This window comes from Psammomys obesus, unplaced genomic scaffold (genome assembly GCF_907164565.1).
Source record: "Psammomys obesus unplaced genomic scaffold, mPsaObe1.curated_primary_1811, whole genome shotgun sequence".
Lineage (NCBI taxonomy): Eukaryota > Metazoa > Chordata > Mammalia > Rodentia > Muridae > Psammomys > Psammomys obesus.
In genome coordinates this window covers 1403705-1424862 of record NW_026585504.1, presented here as the reverse complement: position 1 = coordinate 1424862, position 21158 = coordinate 1403705, and the positions used below count along the sequence as shown (strand labels likewise).

The window sequence follows — 21158 nt, the reverse complement described above, 5'->3', positions numbered from 1 at the left end:
TGTGTGTGTGTGTGTGTGTGTGTGTGTGTGTGTGTGTGTGTGTGTGTAAACTCAGGGTCCTTCACCGTCAGCTTCCCCAGTCCTGAGAGTATAAACATATACGGCCACATGTGTGACTATTCTATATATCATCATGATTAAAGATCAAATTGAGTAAGTGGCTATTGGAGCACCTTGAAACTTCTTTACTGCACACAACCAAACATTACAATAACTAATACCTTGTGGCAGTTTACCTGCCAGAGTACAGTTTACAGACAACAGGCGTGTGCTGACTGGGCATGCTCGTGTGCATATATGATCCCGTTAACTCGGGGAATGGAGTCAGGAAGACTGGGAGCTCATGACTCATCTGGGAGTTACGGTGAAGCCACATTTCTAAACAAATAGTTGTCTTAAATGGTGACCGCTTAATAAGTGACATTATTACAGCTAGAAAGTGTGGTGAGGCTCCAAGCCCTCAGAAGTCACCCCCAGTGATTCACCTCCACCAGCAAGGCTGTATGGCCTAAAAATCCCACGATCTGCTAACCAGTGTTAGCAGCTGGAGATCTCACTCATGCCACAGCAGGTGGGCAGCCAGTGCTGGGGCAAGCAACTGTTTCCAGGGATAGCTGACCTAGTGCCCAGCCCCCACAAAATAGATTTCTCCTCATCTGTGATAATCGAGCCACAATGCAGGTCTTAAACACATCACCAGAAAGAGAACATAATATTCATGACTGGCTAAGACTCATTCACAGAGGTGGAAGGAGTGTAGCTTCTTAGTTTTATGGTCAATAAATAGTAATTGGGAGTGGTGAGTAGTTTGTACTATAATGATGTATTTAGCAGCTTTTATTTCTTTTTTTTCTTGGCGCCTTAGAAAGGATGTAAAGTGTTCCTAGGAATTGTTAGTCGTTCTCTTGTCTTTAGTTCTTAGTGTAAAGAAGTACCACAATAAATGTGCTCTTTTATCTATGATGCTGTGCCTATGGCCATCTTGCTGTAAGCAGATTTGAAGATAGCCCTTGAAAACTATTGGTTTCCTGTCAAGCTAAATCATTTATTGAAGGGTGTTCTTTGGAGCTTAACAACGTGTTTTTAGAGCCATTACTTTGATAATAAAATGAAAAATCACATGTGAAGTCAGCCATGGTAGCTCACATCTGTAATCCCAACACTTGGCAGGAGGAAGCAGGAGGCTCAGGAGTTTTATACGTCATCCTTGGCTACATATTAGGCTTGAAGCTATTCATATAAGACTCTGTCTCCAACAACAAAAATAAATCAAGAGACGCAGCAACTGGAAGACTATGATAACAAAAGGATGAGTGTGTTAGCTTTCTGCCACTGTGACACATACCTGAAATACCACCTTAAAAGGAAAAAAAAAGGCTTATTTTAGTTTACAAGCTCAGAGGTTTTAGTCCCTTGTTTTCTGACCCTATTGCATTGGGCCTATCACAGCACACCAGGTCACGGAGATAGCACATGGTAGAGGAATTGTGTTCATGCTTGGCAGCCAAAAATCAGAAACAGAGGAAAGAGACCAGAGTCCTAATGTTTTCTTCAAGGTCAAATTCCCACTGAGACCATTTCTTTCCACTAGATGCCCTTAAAAAAAGCATAAGTGAGACAGAGCTGTTATGCAGCCTACACTGTCTTAATATCACAGTGGCCTTCTCAAGGTTTGTAAGGTACCTTGCCCAGCCGGGCCTCCTTACAGCACATGTGCCATATTCACCGGCCCCTGGGGGACACTTCAGACTTGCAGCAGTTAGCAGTGGAGGGAAACGGCAAGGTCAGGTGTGGGGTGCGATGAAGCACATTGGAGCACAAAACAGCACATGTGAGGTAGGAAAGGCGGGATGCTGAGCAGACCTCAGTGTGCCTGTGACTGTGGGGTGAAGACCAGAATAGTGCTGCCTTTGGAGCTTGACACAGATATGAACAAAACAGAGGAAAAACTCAAGGAAAGAGAAGTAATCAATAGTAGCTATAAAATAGGTTCACCAAGTCAATTCCATTCAGTAAGAATGATGGCAAGGCAGAGTGATTCTATGACATTTGAAATTTATGAACAGTTCTGAGTTCTTGACAAAGAACTGGACTTGACTATGTAGTTGGCAACCTTCATATGAAAACATGCCCAAACTTTCCTTTTTTCTTCTGGAAAACATCAGTCCTTCTCAAAAAAGGGCCAGGAAAAAAATTCTGAGTAGAACCTCATCGTGTGTAGTTATTTGCTTATAGCAAAAATATCACTAGATCCCATTTCTCCTGTCGTTAGTGCCTTTCAACATATTACTGATTATGATGATTCAGTCTCCACTTCATCCACACAGAAGAGTCACATGCTGGTGTCCACACTCATGGCCCAGATGTGGAGAATGCTCTTTTTACAACACTTGTTTATCCTTATCTACTATTTTGAGGTGTTCTGAACTTTGAACTTATCTGTATAACTTTCTTCCTTGTTAATAAACAAAATCTTGTTTTTAAAAGTAAAAGGAGACTTAAAATTTCAACACAAGAAATTCAAACAGCCAATTGGTGTAAGCTAAACAGTACTTCAGTGGCAAAACATTTCACTGGTCCAGCAGGGAGCAAGCAGCCGCAGCCGTGAAGTGTTCAAGCAAAGTGAACTCAGGCTCCTGATGCCCCCGACTCCTCCCCCGCCCCCTGTGGGGAGCAGATGATGGCCTCAGTGTGAAAGCTTAGTTTGGACTGTCCCGCACTGAGACAGGTGGCAGACGCTTTTGATAGGTAGAGCTAAGTTTTATCCCCTTTCTGGACGAGCACCGTATGTCTGTTCCTTTAGCACGTAACTTTAGAGAGCATTGCAGAGACAGAGAGGCGATCCTTGGAGGCAATTTCTACAGCAAATAAATATTCTGACCCCATTTAACATAAGATCAAGTTGTCCATTGCTGTCTGCGAGTCCCGCCGAGGCTTATTGGGCCACAAACAATCATTCATAAAGGTGATGTTCAGTTCCTTTGCAACAGAATTCTCAGTTCCAAAGAGCTTCACTGAGCCCTTAAATGTATGTCTTTGATCATGTCTAAGGTATATATTTTTGCAAAATTCAACCACAGAATCCTGAAGATACTTGCAAGAACTGTCCCAGTTCCCAACTCTGGGACATAATTGGCTTCCTCGGGATTTCTATACCTGAATTTGCCAAGCCAATAAGAAAGAATTAGTGTATACAAAACATGTTGGAAGTGATTCAAAACTTCAGCTGCCAATACTGAGCAGCCACTGCCTGTGTGGGCTTGAACAACTACAAGTTATGATGATACAGAGGACTTATTCTTGACCATTTGAAAGATGATTATTTTAGCATGTTGCCCTCAATCTGTTGCAAATATCCCAATGAATATTGATCACTGTGCCACAGCTGGCTCTAAAAAGAAATCATCTTTTGACAGGACTTTTAAATGAACTCTCTGCCTGATCTCAAAAAACAGTAGATAAATTTGTAATTTATTTTCTTCTCTGACACCTAATTTGTCTTTGGTGTTTCTTAGGCCATAGGTTTTCTTTTTTAATTTAGCTCATCATCAAGAGAGAATTTCAGGAAGCCTTAAGGCATTTCATCATGTAGCTACTGTCTCTGTCTGTTTCTGTCTCTGTTTGGCTATGTCTCTGTGTCCCTGTTTCTATCTCTCTGTCTCTGCCTCTGTCTGTGTCTCTGTGTCCCTATCTCTGTCTTTGTCAGTCTGTGTCTCTTTCTGTCTGTCTGTCTCTCTCCCTGTTTCTGTCTGTCTCTCTCTGTGTGTCTCTCTCTGTCTCTGTTTCTCTCCATCTCTCTCTTCTCAACTAGGATTTTTCTCTATTTTTCCTCTGACATCTCTGTGGCAGGGTGAGTGACTCAGCTCTGGTGTGAAGTTAACCTTGCTAGAAAGCTCTGCTGCTCTTTGAGATGTAACCCTGGAGGCAGCTGACCTTTGCCCTGCTGTACACAGGGAAAGGCTTAACTTGAGGGTCTCAGGTCAGACCTTTCTCCTCATCGTTTGTATCTCCTCTAATCTTTGCTATTCAGTGGACAGAATGAATTTTCCCTGCTGGTGTCACTGATAATTCTTTGTGGGAGAACCCAAACTGCCATGGGAGCCAGCAGCCTTTGGGCTATGCCTCACTCAGCATCAAATCAACTCACATAGTAGTTTGGTTTTATCTGTTCTGTATGAGATTGGTTTTCATTTTTATCTATGCAAAGAATTGTCTTTTTAGAAAACAAATGTGGTTATATTTTGTTTTCTTGAACATAAAACTGAGACATGTTTACTTTTCTTCAGGAAGATACCAGGATGTTTGAGACCATTTTTGGTTCCCCTTGTCCAATCTCAACTTATTTTTGAAACCTATTGTGATTAGAAAGACTTTTTAAAATTAGAATAAGTTTTAATTTTAAAAAAGCCTCAAAGTCTCTGGCAAAACTCTAAAACATAGCAAAGCTATCAAAACATGTTCTCCAACCCACCGGTTCCCAGTGCGTGAGAACAAAGGCTCTCCCAAAGACTCTGATTTTATACTGTATCCCCTGTTGGATGACACTGAAAAAGGTAATGGCATGAGATGATCACAAAACTTTTAAACTCACAAGACATGAGACTAGTGTATGTTTGCTGTCAGTGTTCATTCAGTTTTAGCTACATGCCTACAACCTTTTTTTCCGAACATTCTTTATTTTAAAATGTGACACAAGGGCCTGCAGAGCCTGATGAGTCAACCAAGAACCTAGGAGAGGACCTAGAACCCCTGCTCAGATGTAGCCCATGAGCAGCTCAGATTCCATGTGGGTTCCCTAGTAAATGGAGTAGGAGCTGCTCTTTGATCACCTCCCCCTGGCAGGGTGGCCTTACTAGATCACAAAGAAAGAGGATCTGGACAGTCCTGATAAGACCTGATAGGCTAGGGTCAGATAGTAGGGGAGGAGGACCTCTCCTCAGTGCACTACGGGAGGGGTATGGGGGGACCAGGAAAAGATAAGGAAGAGGGCTACAGAGTGAATAAATTGTAATAAATAATAATAATAGTAGTAAGAATAATAATATAATTTTAAATATGGGAAAATAAATGGATAAATAAATAAATAAAATGTGGACAAGAATCTACACTGCCTTTCTTCTATAGTGATATTTTCACTGGGTGTAGAATTTTTATTGACAGTTACTTTTTGGTAGCTCACTGGGGATAAAATTCTGCTGCCTTCCTGTATCTGTTGATGTAGTTAAGAGTTAGTAGTTCTTTAGACAGAGTGTATATTTTTCCCTTTTGGCCTCATATATAGTGTTGTGGGGTAGGTTATTTTGGGGGGGGTATCTTTTTTTAATTTATTTTTTCATTTATTACAATGTATTCACTTTATATCCCAACTGTAGCCCCCTCCCAACCCCACCCTCCCTCTCTCTTCTCCTTCCATGCCCCTCCCCTAGTCCACTGATAGGGGAGGTCCTCCTCCCCTTCCCTCTGGCCCTAGCCTATTAGGTCAGGTCTCATGAGCCCTGACTGCATCATCTTCCTCTGTGGCCTGGCAAGGCTGCCCCCCCCCACCCCCGCCAGGGGGTGGTGATCAAAGAGCTGGCCACTGAGTTCATGTCAGAGACAGCCCCTGTTCCCTGGTATTTTATACACTGTTTCTATGTTTCTCTAGATAACTCTATAATGTATCTGGTGTGTTTGAAATGGACAGACAGATAACTCTTTAATGTATATGTATGTTTGAAGTGGTCAGACAGGTAACCTTAATGTATTTGTGTGATTGAAATGGCCAGAAAGATAACTCTCTTATGTAGCTGTATGTTTGAAATGGCCAGATAGATAACTCTCTTACGTATCTGTGTGTGTTTGAAAGAGCCAGACCGTTAACTCTATAATTCGTCTGTGTCTTCAAAACGCCAGACAGATAAATCTAAAATGTGTCTGTGTATTTTAATAGACCACACAGATAACACTATAATGTATCTCTGCATTTGAAATGGCCAGAGAGGTTGGTGCATCAGTCTCTGCAGGAGCACCAGGGCTCAGATTTTTTAGCTTTGTTGGTCTCCTTATGGGGCTCCTGTTCCCTCCATGTCCTTACCAGGCCACAGAGAAAGAGGATCCAGGCATGAGACTTGACAAGCTATAGATAGATGGCAGGGGAGGAGATCTCCCCCTTTCAGTGGACTAAAGGAAGGAAATTGGGGGAGGGAGGGTAGGCCTGGAGGAGTTGAGGGAGGGGGCTTTAATAGGGATATATAATGAATAAAATGTAAAACATGAAATAAAATAAAAAGTTTTTAAAAAGAAATGGCCAGACAGAGAACTTTGCCTGTTCTGTCGGAACCCTCAGTTATCATGTTCACAACAGTGGCTTTCTGCCTAATGTTTTCCCTCACTTTTAGGATCGTGCTCTGTACACATGTAGGCAGGTGTGTGTGCACGTGTCTTCTTCACTTGTTGTATATGTGTATGTGTCTGCTCTCAGGGCCATGAAAAATAGACTCTTACTCCATCTTTTATCTATTTTAGATTAAATTAATTTATTTATTCACTTTACATCCTGATCACAGTCTCCTCCCTCCTCTCCTCTTGTTCCTACCCTCCCACCCTCTTCCTTTTTTCCCTCTTTCACTTTTCCTCATAAAAGGGGTGCTCCCCTAACTTCAGTTTTCCTGGGACAGTTTTTTTTTTCTGACTATCTTTCTAGTGTACTGGGTCCATTCTACTCATCCACTCAGCTTTAAATCTTAAGCTGTGTGTTTTCCATTATTTCTGTAAGTTCTAGTTGCCCTGTTGTCAAATCAGTGTCAAATCTGGAAGCTGTGGGTTGCTGCTTGGAAGCTTCCGTGTAGGCTCCCTGGCTCTGGAGAGGCCTTGTGTTTGGGGTACAGGTTCTCCCCTCTCAAAGCACCAGCAAGGAACTCAGACACTCCAGTCTGAGTCAGAACCCACCAGGGCACCAGCAAGGAACTCAGACGCTCCAGTCTGAGTCAGAACCCACCAGGGCAATGGCTGATTTGGGCTTCAGTTGCTCGGTTGCATTGTTCCCTTCCATTGGGCCTAGTCCTTCCTTAAGAATTAGTGCTTTCTAAAGAAGATAGTTTTAAAATCCAATCCAAACTGTATCTTTTTTCTTTGGAAGAGACAGTCCAAATAACTCAAGTAGCCAATGCCAGCGACAGAAAGGCTCCTCATAGCAGAGTTGAGATTTTTAATGCTTCAGTTAGTCTGGTTTCGACAAAGACACACAGGCTGAGGGGCACGTCAAGCATGTGATGACAGGGAATTGTCCCCTGCAGTGTGGAATTTAGCTCCATGTGGTTTTACAAAGCTATTTTCCCCATCTAATACAGAAGGAAGTAGGAAAGATGAGCAAGCAGGCTTGAGCCTAGGCAGATAAAGACATGAAGACAAGTCACCAAAAGAGCCCTGCCACCCCCATCTGCTTTTCCCTGGGGGTATCCAGGTGTGCTGTGCACCTGACTGGACTGGGAGGAGTGGGTAGGTTCATCAGGGTCTTGGCTGGTGTGGATGTCAGAGAAACAGCCTTCTGTGGAGACAGTTTTCAGTGAAACCTCTGTCGTTATTGTGAGGAAACAAGAGCCATATAAACCTTGGGGAGCAGGTTGGGGTTTTTGAGGTGAGGTGCTGGGAATGCTTCATTTGCATGAAGAGGAATTCCAGGTGCTTGCCAGGCATGTCCTTACAAGGAGAAAGGAAGTTTAACCTGCAACTTGCCGCCAGGCTATATGACTATATCAAGGGTGGTGAGGTGGGGGTCTCAAGCTTGGTCTATCCTAGGCTGAGTGACAGATTCCTATTGTTAGCTGACTTCTAAAAGATGATGAGTTTGAAGTTTAAACAAATTTGTAACATAGATTCCCTTGGAGGCAGCTGATTCTTCCTCCTTTTCTCTTCCCAGTTAACTTGCTTTCTACCTCTTTTTCTGGATTTTCCCTTCCTAGAAGTGAGTTGATGCAGGACGATGCAATCAGTTATACTGGGTAGAAGGCAGAGACTCTGAAGGGAATACTCTGCATGCTAAGGAGATGGTCTTGAGTTATGATTCTGAGTCTTCTCAGTAAACACCAATTTAGTACCAAGAACTGACTGAGCCGTGTTCCATCTTCCCACTGCTGTACACAAAAAAGTCTTCACTCTCAGGGATGGGAGCCTTGGAACTTCCCTCCATTTCCTGTCCTGTGTTTCTGACAGCATGCGTGGTTTGCCTGCATTTTTCTACTACTAACTGGATTTTAAATTCTCAGTATAGCTCTAATTTTCAAGCCCTCCTTTGTGATAAATGGGATAATTAAAAAGTATCAATACACACATTCTAAACACTTTTAAAACAAAATATATGAAAGTATAACTGATATCTGAAAACTATTACCTGATTTTACCCAAGCTTTTGACATTTTAAGGGGGAAATGGTGAAACTCAATCAGGAAACATGTTTTAGCCATTTATCCAAGAGTCTTTAAGTCCTCGGGAAATCAAGTGTGGGGACTGACAGAAGGGGCTTTTCAAAAGGCCAGTGCTGAGGGAACTCCGGAAACTTCTGTTCAACGTAGGAAAACGGTAGCTAACACCGAGTGTTACTGTCTATATTTCTTGGGTTATACCTCAAGAACAGTGGTATAGCCAGTAAGCCATGAGGGTCCCATCCATACATTTTATCTAATCAAAAATCAGTTGGCAGAGGGCTGGAGAGATGGCTCATTGGTTAAGGGCACTGTATCCTCTTCCAAAGAAACCAGGTTTGATTCCCAGCACCCACATGGCAGCTCAAAACTGTCTGTAATGCTGAGTCCAAGGGATCTGACACCTTTACACTAATGCATACAAAATAAAATTACATAAATTATTTAAAAATCAGTTGACACAAGTCTTCTGTATTCTATCATTAGTTGAATCTCTTATTCTGACAAGGAAGTTCTGGAATTTCGAAGTGAAAGTTTCAAACAGCATTTTCACTTACTACTCTTTGTTTTAGATGGAATCAGAAAACCCTAGGATTTGAAAGGTAGCATAATGTATTGAGACAGCTGTTTTTTCAGTGTATTGAGACAGCTGTTTTTTCACCTTGGCCAAAAGGCAGAGCAACCATCTACCTGGACCTTAAAATGGTCTTTCCCTACAGTTGTGTATCCACTCCCTGTCTAGTTCCAGCTTGGCAACAAGAGTCAACGTTTAAATCAAGTCGCTTCTCTGTGCAAGGCCTTTTGATGGCCTCTGTCTCTCTCATAATAAATGCTTACAAGATCCAGCTCTTTCATTACAGAATGTATCCATCTCTTCTTGCTTTCCACATACAGCTACTATTGTTCAGACCATATTGGCCTTTTTGCTGAGCCCCAACAAACTAGCCCATCCCATCTTGGTCTCCTGTATAGACTGTTTCTTCATAGCTGAGTGTTTATTGAACAGTTCTCGCCTGTGATCTTGAGGAGACTTTGCATGCATGATCACTCTATTTAAATTTGCACCTGCCAGCAGTGAAGAGACTGTTATGAATGTTCAAGGCTTTTCCAGAGGACCCAGCTTAAATCCCAGCAACCACATTGTGTCTCACAGCTATTTGCAACTCCAGTTCCAGGAAACCCAGCACCCTCCCTGGCCTCTATGGTAGATAGGCATATACACCATGCAAGGACCTACATGGAGGTAAAGCACCCAAATACATAAAGATTAAGAAAGAAAAAAACCCTGAAATTTGTGTACCACCAATGACTTCTATTTCTGCCCTTTTCCTTCTTTTCCTTCTAGTTTACTGCCTATGTTTCACTGCACTTAACCGCTTCTCCCTCCGTCATAGACTTCTTTCCTGTGTCTAGTTGTCTTTCCCCAGTGGGGTGTAAGCTTCGAGGGGTCAAGAGCTTAGTCTATTCTCTCCACTTTGTTTGATGTTGCGCAAGCACTCTAGATACCCACGAGCAACGCCTGTCACGTTCTCACTTTCATATTCGGTAAATATTTTCAGTTGTTTAACACAGGACAGCTCACAAATTTGCCACTTTACTCAGGGGCCATTGTAATCTCGGCATGGCTCCTCTTACCCATTTATGCTGCTGAAGGGCATTCCAGTAAAGAGTTTTGATTTTTCTTTATTTATGTAGAGAGATACATTAACTGCATTTAAAAACATTCTCTCTCTGTGGATGAAAGGTAGAGCATTATAACTTGACTCACTGGAATACCTCATCCCAGTGAAAAGCTGTCACTCAATGTCATCTTTTCTTGGGACTCTTGATATAGACTCTTGATACAGACTTGTCATGACATTCAGCAACAATCCCTGGAGAAGATGGGGAAAAGCCAAGAAGTCATTGAACAGGCTGGGTCCCATGGCACCCTGCGGGTGCTGAGGGAAGAGGGGGTATTACATCGCTACTCCAGATGGCACATCAAGGGACCACCCAGACCTAAGTTAGAAACACCAGGTGACTCAGAAAGCCATTTCCTTGACAGAGAAATGACAGCCTCCCTTTTTCTCCACACAGGGGGAAGGCTCTTCCTCAGTCTTGTCGGAAAGTTGCCATGAGGATCCCTCTGTTCCCCCCAACCTTACTCCCCCCAACCCTCCAGCTCTCCGGTGGTGAGCACCGTCCTTCTAGCCAGGTAGGACTGGATGGGAGGGCCCTTTCGAGAGAAGGGTGGTGTGTGGCCAGCTCCGGTGCAGGCAGCATGGACTTGCCTCCCTCCATCCTTCGTGGTCTCTTCTATTTCCTGTGGAATCTCCAGCACAACTGGCATACATTCGTTGGCCTTTCCTGTACCCTCTGGTATGGATTTCTTCATCTTTGCATTCTTTCCAAGAGACATATACTCCCTGTTCGTTTTTCCTCTTCCGTTATCTTCTATTTGCAAAATTGGCTTCCCCTTTTCATCTTATTTTTTTTCCTTGCTCTTCATCTGTTCTTCCCACTTTAGAAATGTATTTTCCATTGACTCTCACTATAACCTCCTTTTCCCACACAGTCCCATAGTTTTATTTAAAACCCAAGAGCAGTCTCTCAGGGAATCATCTTAACTCATTCTACACTGCACTAGAGCATTTCTTCTAAAAATTCAACAGAGGGAATTGTATTATCTCGTGGCATTTGGGGGTAGGAGGGCAGCTCACGGCCCTGACTGTGTAGAAGCGAGAACACTAGATCACACCACTGCAAAAGAGATGCTGAGGCAGCAGGTAGAGACTGGGGCAAGCTGCAGATGTGAACTTTGAGCAGAGGACATTCCGTTGCAATTGTGTTGTAACAATTTGTTGCATTCCTTAAAACGAATCTGAAAGCACAATAATTAGTACAGAGGATTCTGAATGTGTTCAACACACACTCCACAGTATATGTTTGAAGTGATAGATACACCAATCACTTTGACCTGATCCATGTGTCTGTACTGAAATATTGTACTATAATCCATAAAGATGCTGTGAGAAGGAATTGAAAGATTTAAAATGTATATTTTAAAATAGACTAATCTTTTTAATAACAAGATTCTTTTCTGATGTAACAAAAATACAGTGAGACTGGAAACATTTTTTTTTCTTCAAATATTTGTTGATCTGTGATGCAGTGTAGTATAGAAAAACATACAAAAATGGCGGCAAACAATTTTTGCTGAGGAAGAAAGGTAAGTCTATGCATCAGCTCAGTGCTGACCAAATCTTAGGTGTGGGGGTGAGGGGTCTGTGAATTACTTGGCATCCTGTTAAACACACATCTTGATCCAGGAGGTCCAGCTGGGTAGAAGAATCTCCTTTCTAACCAGCTGACACTCATTTCCTATGGCCATGAAGTGACTGCCAGGGTTCCAGAACATTCCTACATCCTGTCTTAAGCAAATGCAAAAAGCTGTAATCTGCTTCTGTACTGAATTTTGTTTTTGTCTAATCACAAGCTTGGCCATTTGATATCACTGTTTTCTCTTGGTGAGTGAGAGGGGGAGAGAGACAGAGAAACAGAGTATTTGAGAGCCAAGGTACAGACTCTGAGAGCCTTCCAATGGCATCCTGTCATCAGTGACTGTACCTGTGTGGCCGTGTGATAGAGCTCATTCTTGGGGAGGAGGATGTCTGGCTTACATGGTTTCCCATCTTGTACAGGCAGCCCCGGGGGAGCTTAGAAACCTGCCCCTCATTTGGATCTGAATTTAAGGCTTCTTTCTTGTTGGCTTGTTGCTTTTTTCTTTGTATGAAGGGGAGGTACCAGAGCACATGTGTCGTGATCAGAGGACAGCTTGCAGGAGTTGCCTTTCTCCGTCCACCCTGTGGGTCCCAGGGATCAAACTCGCACCTACCTTGGCAACCAGTGTCTTTACCAGCTGAGCCATCTTGCTGGCTTTATTTTGAGAGCCACTGTGTGGCATTTATGTATTGGGTAGAATTCTAGTTTCTCTCAAAAGTTACAAATGACAGTGAGCCTAAGAGTACAGGACTTGGGTTATTTAGAAACAAATTCATTGACTATGCATGTTGTGTTTTGTCCCAGTACTCCACTGGGCTTCTGATGGCCCAGTTACAACTTCGTCCCCTTCAGAATAACAGCTGACCTTTCTGCCTGGCACACAGCAACAACACAACCAACCAAATAAACAAAAAGCCAAAATGATTTATCTGTTAAGAATATCCCCACAGTACCTACACTTTCCAAAAAACATCTTTAATCACATTGTTAGTGTGCTCCCTTTAGCTGCTCAGAGACAAAGGGTGATGTAAAAATAAACCAACCTCACACTTTTTATGAAAAATGTCTCATTTCGAAACCAGAAAAAAACTAATTATACTATGTTATAGTTTAAAAAAATACAAACCATTATTATGTAACAGTATATAGAAAGTCAATTTTTGCTCCAATTTTAATTTTCCCAGAATGTGTCTTATTTTTCACTTCTATTTATACATGCAATAGAAAATGAGAAAAATAATTAAAGCTAGTAGTATATACAGCTCTTATACTTGTGATATGAAAAAGGTGGGTCCCAAGAGTGCTTGTATGCAGTAGCTGAAGTTCATGTTGTTTTTTAAATTGTGACTGCATGCTTTCATGCAGTCCTTGTTATTAGCTGGAGATCAATAGGTGAAGCGAAACAGTAGACCAGACTTCTACTAATTCTTATAACTTCTATTTTTAATATTGACATTGCTGTAGAACAAACTCTTAAGTGCCTGCCTCTCATGTAGATGAGGGTTGTTAAGAAGCCTAGGGGAGTTGGAGAGATGGCTCAGCAGTTAAGAAAGCTTACTGCTCTTGCAGTTCCCAGCACCCATGATGTCAAGCAGCTCACAACTGCCTTGAACTCTAGCTCCAAAGGATCTGACATCTTCTTCTGAACTCCAAGGGTACCTGCATATAATTACAATTAACATAATTAAATATAAAAAAATAAAAGGAATCTTTGAAAACATTACAGATCTGTAAAATGACCCATTCCCCCAAATACTGAAGACATTACCTTGAGAAAATACATATTAGTAACAAGTATTTACTATGTGTCTGCTCTAGACTCTGCCAGCAGGGAACAGCAAAGAACAGAACACATAGCTCCCCCATGCTTTGGCACTATTGAAAGTCAGCTACCAGCAGTAAGAAGGTATTAATGAAATGATTTTAAAATAGCATTTATCTATCATGCACTGTTATCAGGACCTTCAGACCACATCGCTTGTACTGTCTTCTTGTGCTCAGTGTTGCACTCTTGGGGAAACTGGGGGTTGGTGACCATCTCCCCTCCCTCTCTCCCTCTCCCCCCACTCACCTTTTAGCATATACATGTAGGTGCTGACTTAACCAGAGACTAAATGAATTTGGCTCCCTTGGCATCTTACTCTCTCCTTGGTAAAGTCAGCTGAATCCCCAGCACTCTGTAGGTATCCTTATTAATTAAGCTTTCTTCAGAGGTATCCCAGAAAGGGGCTAGTTAGTATGTACTAGGAGCTAGTGTGTACAAGTTGCTGGTGTGTATAAGGGGCTAGTGTGTACTGGGAATGATGTGTACCAGGGGCTAGTGTATACTAGGGGCTAGTGTGTACCAGGGGCCAGTGTGTACCAGGGGCCAGTGTGTACCAGGGGCTAGTGTGTATGAAGGGCTAGTGTGTACCAAGGGCTAGTGTGTACCAGGGGCCAGTGTGTACCAGGGGCTAGTGTGTACCAGGGGCCAGTGTGTGCCAGGGGCTAGTGTGTACCTGGGGCTAGTGTGTATGAAGAGATGGTGTGTAGCCTTTGAAATGTGCCTCGTTTTACTTGTTAAGCAATTGGCTTTCATATATCCCTTGAAGTTACATTTATTATGTCATAGTTTACCCCAGAGGATACTATAAAATCTAAAGACTACCTTGAAAGAGAACCATCTCCTAGATTGTATTTAAGTGTCACTCACTCAGCAGGAAGGGGCCTCTTTGGAGTGTATGACCACTCACCCTGTTCTTTTTGGCAATGTAACTGCTTTGGGCTATATTTAGAAGGATTTAAGAATTAAAAATGGGGGGGGGGGGGTTTCTCTGAGAAGAAGATCTTTAAAAACAGAAACAAAGAATCCTTTCACCAACAGAAACTTCTGTAACCTTTTTATGATCTCCTTTGAGTCCATGAAGGATATGATTAATTAAAGTCAGGCATTTACCTCTAAAATAATAGGCATGAGATTCAGAGAGTTGAAGGTGTTGGAGGACTCATTAAGCAGCTGCATAAATATCATGCTGAAAGATTTAATGAGTCCATAGGGTCACTGATAGAGCAGTAGAGCCTCGATGGCCTAGAAAAATAAATTAGAATCGATAGTGTTCTTCTAAACTAGCCACTGAGAGATAGAGCCTATAATTATATCTAAGTAATATCTATTGGTGTTCTCATCCTAGAGAAAATGAAAATAGTGGGGTTTTGGGGTTTTTTTGTTTGTTTGTTTGTTTTGTTTTGTTTTTTTTTTTAGTTTTGTACTCATTGATAATATAAAATTTCAGATATCTGTGCTTAGTTCTGTAGCTTGTGGGAACTATGATTCCTTCACAAAGCTACAGTTGGGTGAGCAATGTCTGTCCATTGTTTACCTTCCTTAATTCAACTAAAAGATGCCTATTACATAACAGGCGTTGAACTTTGAACTGGGAAATTAGAAAGATGCCTGGCTGCCTCAATGCAGTGGATGAGTGCAGCGTCCAATAGGAATTTCTACAGGGATGGAGGAGTTTAATAACTAAATCATCGGTGCTGTTTTTAAGCTAAAAGGTACATGCTTAATTTACAGCATCCGGGCCACCTGCCCACAAAGGATTTACCTTGGCAATAGGCACTAAGATTATCATTATAAAACATTGTTTGTAAACTAAGCATAGTGGCTTACCCTGTAATCCCAGCACTTAGAAAGCTGAGGCAGAAGATAACCACAAGTTCAAGACAAGCCCAAACAACAAACAAACCAAAGCAGGGAAGAGAGCAAGCAGCTACTTGGTAAAACCAAAACTGTAGGTGGCATCACCCAGGTGGTAAAGTCTGAACTGAGACCCAGAGGATGAGCTAAAGTTTGAGGCAGAAGATAATACATTAGCATGGGGCTTTATGAAAAGCCCTAGATATGAGCATTATGTTAGTGTCCTAGAACTATGTACAATCTTATTGTTTATATATCTATCAGCTTAGGATCCTGTAACAAAAAAAATATATATATCACAGACTAGAGCTTAAAGAAAACAATACTTTCTCCTTGTTGAGGGGTCTGTAAGTACAAGATAAAGACATCTATACGGATGGTTTCTGCTTCTCTTCCGGGCACGCAGAAAGAGACCGGCCACTGTCTTTACATGGCCTCTCGTTGATGCAAATATAGGTCATGGCCCCTTGGATCTGTTTCTCGCCATCCCAAATACCGTCCCAATACTGGAAATGAGGGCTTCAGCGTTCAAGATGACACAATTCAGACGCTGTCCCACATCACTCAGTAAGCACGTGCCTTCGCAGTGATTTGCTTTTCACAGAAAAGGGAATGTGGTGTTCGCATGCAGCTCACACAGTTTACAGAAGACAGTTACTTAGAAGACAGTTATCTTCTAATAACTTTATCATGTTTTAGAGCCGTGTATCCATAAACAACATTCTAGAACACGAACGAGTGTAAAAATACTTAAACCAACATGCTCACTTCCCACGCATCAGGTGCATTAAGTATCATTATTTTTTCTTTTTTTTATTCTACTGTATTTTTATTCGATATTCTATAAAGCAACTAAGAATTGATGCTGCTGAAATGCATCCATCTTTGAAACCCACTAGATCACTTTTCCCTCATTTCTTTCTTCTCTTCCAACCTAGAAAAAAACACTATTTCAAAGTTGAGATGAGTCTTGGCTATACTATTACCCTGTCAGTTTTTAGATGCATAGTAACATTTTTTTTTAGTTGTACTTTATTTACTTTGTATCTCCCCTCTAGTTCTCCCCCTCTAGTTCCCTCCCTCCTCCCCTCCCAACCCCTCCCTTCCTCCCCCTTCTTCACATACTTCCCTTCCCAAGTCCACTGGTAGAGGAGGGTTTCTTTTTCTTCCTTCTGATCCCAGTCTGTTAGGTCTCCTCAGGAGTGGCTGCAGTGTCTTCCTCTGTGTCGTTTCCGTAGTGTAGTGGTTATCACGCTCACCGCACACGCATTAAGTATTATTAAGCAAACCCTAATTTCATTTTATTCTTTGAGGACAAACCACTGGCATACTGATGTCCATTTTCATTTTTTCCCAGAGATTTTTTTGTATTGCTTGTTAAATATGGCTATTGTTAAATTTTCATTGCATAAATTTAGAAATAAATACATTATCTTAAGAGATAAGATACCCAATACCCCAAAGTCACCAGTTACTGATTATTTAATAGTTTTCAGCATTATCTTTCCATACTCTTAAATTTGTAGAATCTGTATGCTGGTTTTAACATTATTTTTCCTAACCCTTGTTCAAAGTCATCTATTTGATTATTTAAAATTGGACATATTACAAGTATTTATACCATGATGAAATACCAAACTCTATGAATAGGGTATTTCTTCTTTCTAGAACAGTCCCTTGTTAAATACATGCCAGCACACCATTTGTTCAAACTCTGTGGCTTTCTGGCACTGGGTTTCCCTAGGATTTATACAGAGCTCCTGTTGGAGCTTGCCACTATAGAAACCTCATTATTCCTTCTTGCAATCTACTTCTCTTGTTTATAACACACTACAATGGCTCGAGAGTTGTTAAGGGGTTCACTGCATCCCATGGTCTATCTGAGGTCCAGAGGCTACATCTGGTGATGCTTTTATTGATGGCAGAGTTCCAAGGTAGCAAAGGGTGAAAGACAAGGAATAAGCTTTTCTAGCAACCCTGTATTGTTTTCTTAAGATGACTCTTTAATCCATTAATCACATGAGTGCATTAAGCCATTCATTAGGGCAAAATCCTAATCTCCTATTAAATGTCTCACCTTATTCTACTTCTTAATATCTCCTAATGGAGATTAGATCTCAGCATGGGTTTCACAGGGGACAAATCATATTCAAACCATAGCACCCATTCATTATAAACAAAACAAGATTTCCTGTTGAATTGAATTACCTTTCCTAAAGAAAGGAACCATTATAGTATCTATTTAAACAATCATCTTCCAGGTAACCAGAAGGTACTATTTTGGGGAAAACAAGAGTCTCCTAAAACCTAAGTCCAGTCTTGACAACAGTTCTGTAACCCAGTCAGCAATGTGTCTGAAAATGTGCTAAGACTCAACCTGCAGCCGACTCCAAGCAGACACTTTCCTGGTCCATTCCACAGAGTCTGTTTTTTTCACTCCTTCTAGAAGTCTTAAGTAGCAATAAGTGAAGCTGAATAGATACTGGGTGAAGAAGCAGTTTGGGGATGACATGTGACTTTCTTGTGGGAAGCATTATCTCCAATCTCACCCTTCTACATCATCTTCTAGCAAGGAAGGAGTTGTTCAGACTTTGAAAATTGAGCTTACCTTTGGAAGAGTTCATTTTCAGCCTCTTCCAGAAGCTAAGACTAAGTCACACTTGTGTGCTCATAATGTGAGGAACAGGAAGTTAAAGTAACTTATTCAAAGTTCTGTAAGAATGATTGGAGGGCTGGAGAGATGGCTCAGTGGTTAAGAGTACTGCCTGCTCTTCCAAAGGACCCGGGTTCAATTCCCAGCACCCACATGGCAGTTCACAACTGTCTGTAATGCCCATTCCAGGCGATCTGACACCTTCACACTAATGCACATAAAAATAAATAAATAAAAATATTTTAAGAAAGAATGCTTAGGTAGCACTCTGTCTTCCTCATGTTGGCCCTGCTCTTGGGTTTAACTCTGTAGTACATATAGTTTCTGACTGGAGGCCGGTTCGTGATTTCTTTGTCATTATAACTTTTTATGAGGTGGATACAGGTGGAGGGTTCAAGCAGAATGATTTAAAATTAAATGATTTAAAATTTGTATCATTTCTCCAAATGAAATTTGCAAGCCTAAAATATTGCTAGAGATAGGAGAGATTGAGAACCCCAAATCTACCTGAACTTATTTGTCAGGATACATAAAATCCTTGATGTGTCTTGAAAAAAGAGACCATTAAAAATCTGGTACAAAGGTAATAGGAAAAATTCAGAAAGGGGGTTCTAGAAGGCAGGAAGAAAATCTAGAGTAGCATGGAAACCAGAGAAAATCATGTATCAGCAGAATTACCCACTTATACAATTGCCCATTTTGTGTGAAGCTGCTCTGTGGGTGTGTTTTTGTTGCTACAGAGTGGATCACTTAGGTAGAGCAGAGTCTATTCTGCTGACTAAGAAGGAGGCTCAGAAGCCCCAGACGGCACCCCAGCTTCCGCTCGGCCGCTGTCCCTGTCACGGTGGAGCACACAGTAGCAGTCTTCCCATGGCAAGACAGACCAAGCGACCAGAGAGATGGCTTATGTGACAAAGCCACCCCTGACTCACTAATCCACTAATCTATCACTTCCCAAGTATCCCAGCTCTGACACTGGGACCAAATTCCCTGCTCTCAAATGTGAGTAACTCACACAAACTCTAGCCATAGAAGACTCTCTCTTGGATCCGTAACCGTGAGGTTGTCCATAGCTTCATTATTTTTGAGCGGAAAGTAGCGCTGGAGTCTAGATGACACCGGAAGGGTCAGGAGATGGCAAGGAATGAAAGCCATCTCACGTGCTTCTGTAAGTTTAGATGGAAGAAAGCCACGTTCTAGAAGGATAATGTGAAAACAAAGGGAATAAGGGGCATCCAGTTGCTAAGACGTTCGTAAGTACTTGTAATTTATAGTTGAGATTAGTTTGACATGGGCAACTAAATAGATGATAACTATAGAAAAGGCCAAAGAAGATGTTTTCACCAACCCTCACAGTTGTCAGGAAAGCTTTTCTCGCCATGAACCGTATTTTAGTGAGTATACAGCAGAAGTATTATGAAATATAAGGATAACCGCCTCCTGAAGACACCACTTGACTATGAGCTTGTTTTCTTTTGCTGTGTGGTGCCTTCAAAGGACGATATTTACAGATGATCTCCACAACATAAGGCTGCATGCCTGGCTGGCTGCTGCACTGAGCCATCTTCCGCCCAATAGGTAGAGTCCACCCCACCTCATAGTGGAGGGAAAGCATTTTGTACATAATAAATTCATGCTGTCTTCCTGCCTTAAGCTGTGGTTTTACACCTGAGGAGAATTCTTCTAGGGAAGGATGAGCCTCCTGAAAGAGAAGTGTCTCAGTAATGGAACATACATCTTGGAAAATAGGATTGTAAGAGATTTCTCTGAGTTCCTTTACACCCTTTCAACCAGAAGCCAAGTCTGAGAGACTACAGTCTTAATATTTTTGCAAAGACAGTAGAGCCACTAAGCGCCAGGGACAGAGAACAAGGAAAGTCTGTGCCTTCCAGCTGCAGACTTGGAAGTAGAAGGGGTGGAGAGAATAGAGTGGGAGGCAAGGTTTTTGTGTCTGCCTCTCTGGGCCACAAACTGGAAAAGTCTTGCCTAGCTCATAGCTCTCCACATCCTGTATGTCTCAGGAGAGCGGGGAAGTGTTGTATGCCCCAGTGATGGGAAATGACATTCTGCGTGGGCTACCAGAAACCTAGCAACAATAACAATGCAGCAGCATCCCTGTGGTGAAGGCTGGGTGACTACCGTTAGTTCTACAAGACCGTGGACTCACACGGGGAGTTCTGCCACACGTTTCTGATGTCAGGCCATGGGCAGGTCTAGCCCAGGAGTGAAGAGCTGGGCCCTGAGCAGAAGTAGAAGGAAGGGTTGCAGGTCAGAGGCGGCAGCACCACTCTTCGTGAAGATACCCTGAGTTGTGTAATACATTTACCCTCCACACGGGGAGGGAAAGAAACTGTTTTCTCTGACAGTTAGAAAGGGGATGGCCGCCTGTGTCCCTTCCCTGGACATGTGGCCCTTGCATCTTCAGGAAGCGAGCTTTAGGGACATCTCGGCTGGGAGTCAAACGACAGCCATGTCACAGGCAGGCGGCTCAGGGACTGTGCGAGTGGCAGCCAACTACTTGAGTCAATTGAAAGGGAATTGGTCACCTGGGAGATTTCTAACCTAATTTCAGATTTCCTGGACACCTTGTCCTCTCATGACCCAACACCTGCTGTGACGGATAGACATTTGTAATGAGGTGAATAATAAACAGCTTCCTGAACGCTGGGTCCCTTGGGAACAAGAGGCCTGTGGCTTAGGTGACACCAGCCTTTTCTTTCTTTCTCTTTTAACTTCCTTGACTGTGTTTATACTTCCTTAGAAAGGTTTGGCAAAATTTTAAGCAAAAGCCTTTAGAGTCTCATATTTTGTAGAAAAAGCATTCTCGTTTTCATTGCCGAAAGGCTTAATTCTGCTGAGTTAAAGTCAGAATATTTTTTTCTAGTTTTGTGGTGAACAAGATTGGGCCCAGGGCCTCAAGCCTGCTAGGCAAATGCTGTATCTCTGACATACAGCACCCCCAACAAATAGCTCAAAACTGCTTCATACTTAAAATTTCAGAATATCCTATTAACATCTACTCTAAAAGAAAATATTGCACACACAAACACCAACCCATTTATGGGTCAGGAAGGAACTATTAGGAGGTGGTGGATATGTCTTAAAATTCATAAGTAAAATATTTCTGTTGGAAAAGTGGGCTGACTCTTGGCAGCTACTTTTG

The 21158-nt window shown here is 42.1% G+C and overlaps 1 protein-coding gene across 8 annotated transcripts in view; it reads left to right on the top strand.

The window, feature by feature from the left end:
* Nucleotides 1-21158, top strand: part of Plcb1 (phospholipase C beta 1) — a 758762-nt gene that overhangs the window by 633987 nt on the left and 103617 nt on the right. For 3 of the 8 annotated variants that reach the window (XM_055605110.1, XM_055605042.1, XM_055605003.1), the window contains exon 32: nucleotides 10479-10596. The exons of the other annotated variants lie outside the window; for them this stretch is intronic. In XM_055605110.1, coding sequence (XP_055461085.1) covers nucleotides 10479-10577 — 99 coding nt within the window. In that variant the 3' untranslated portion in view covers nucleotides 10578-10596. The remainder of the gene's footprint in view (nucleotides 1-10478; nucleotides 10597-21158) is intronic. 8 annotated transcript variants of the gene reach the window in all.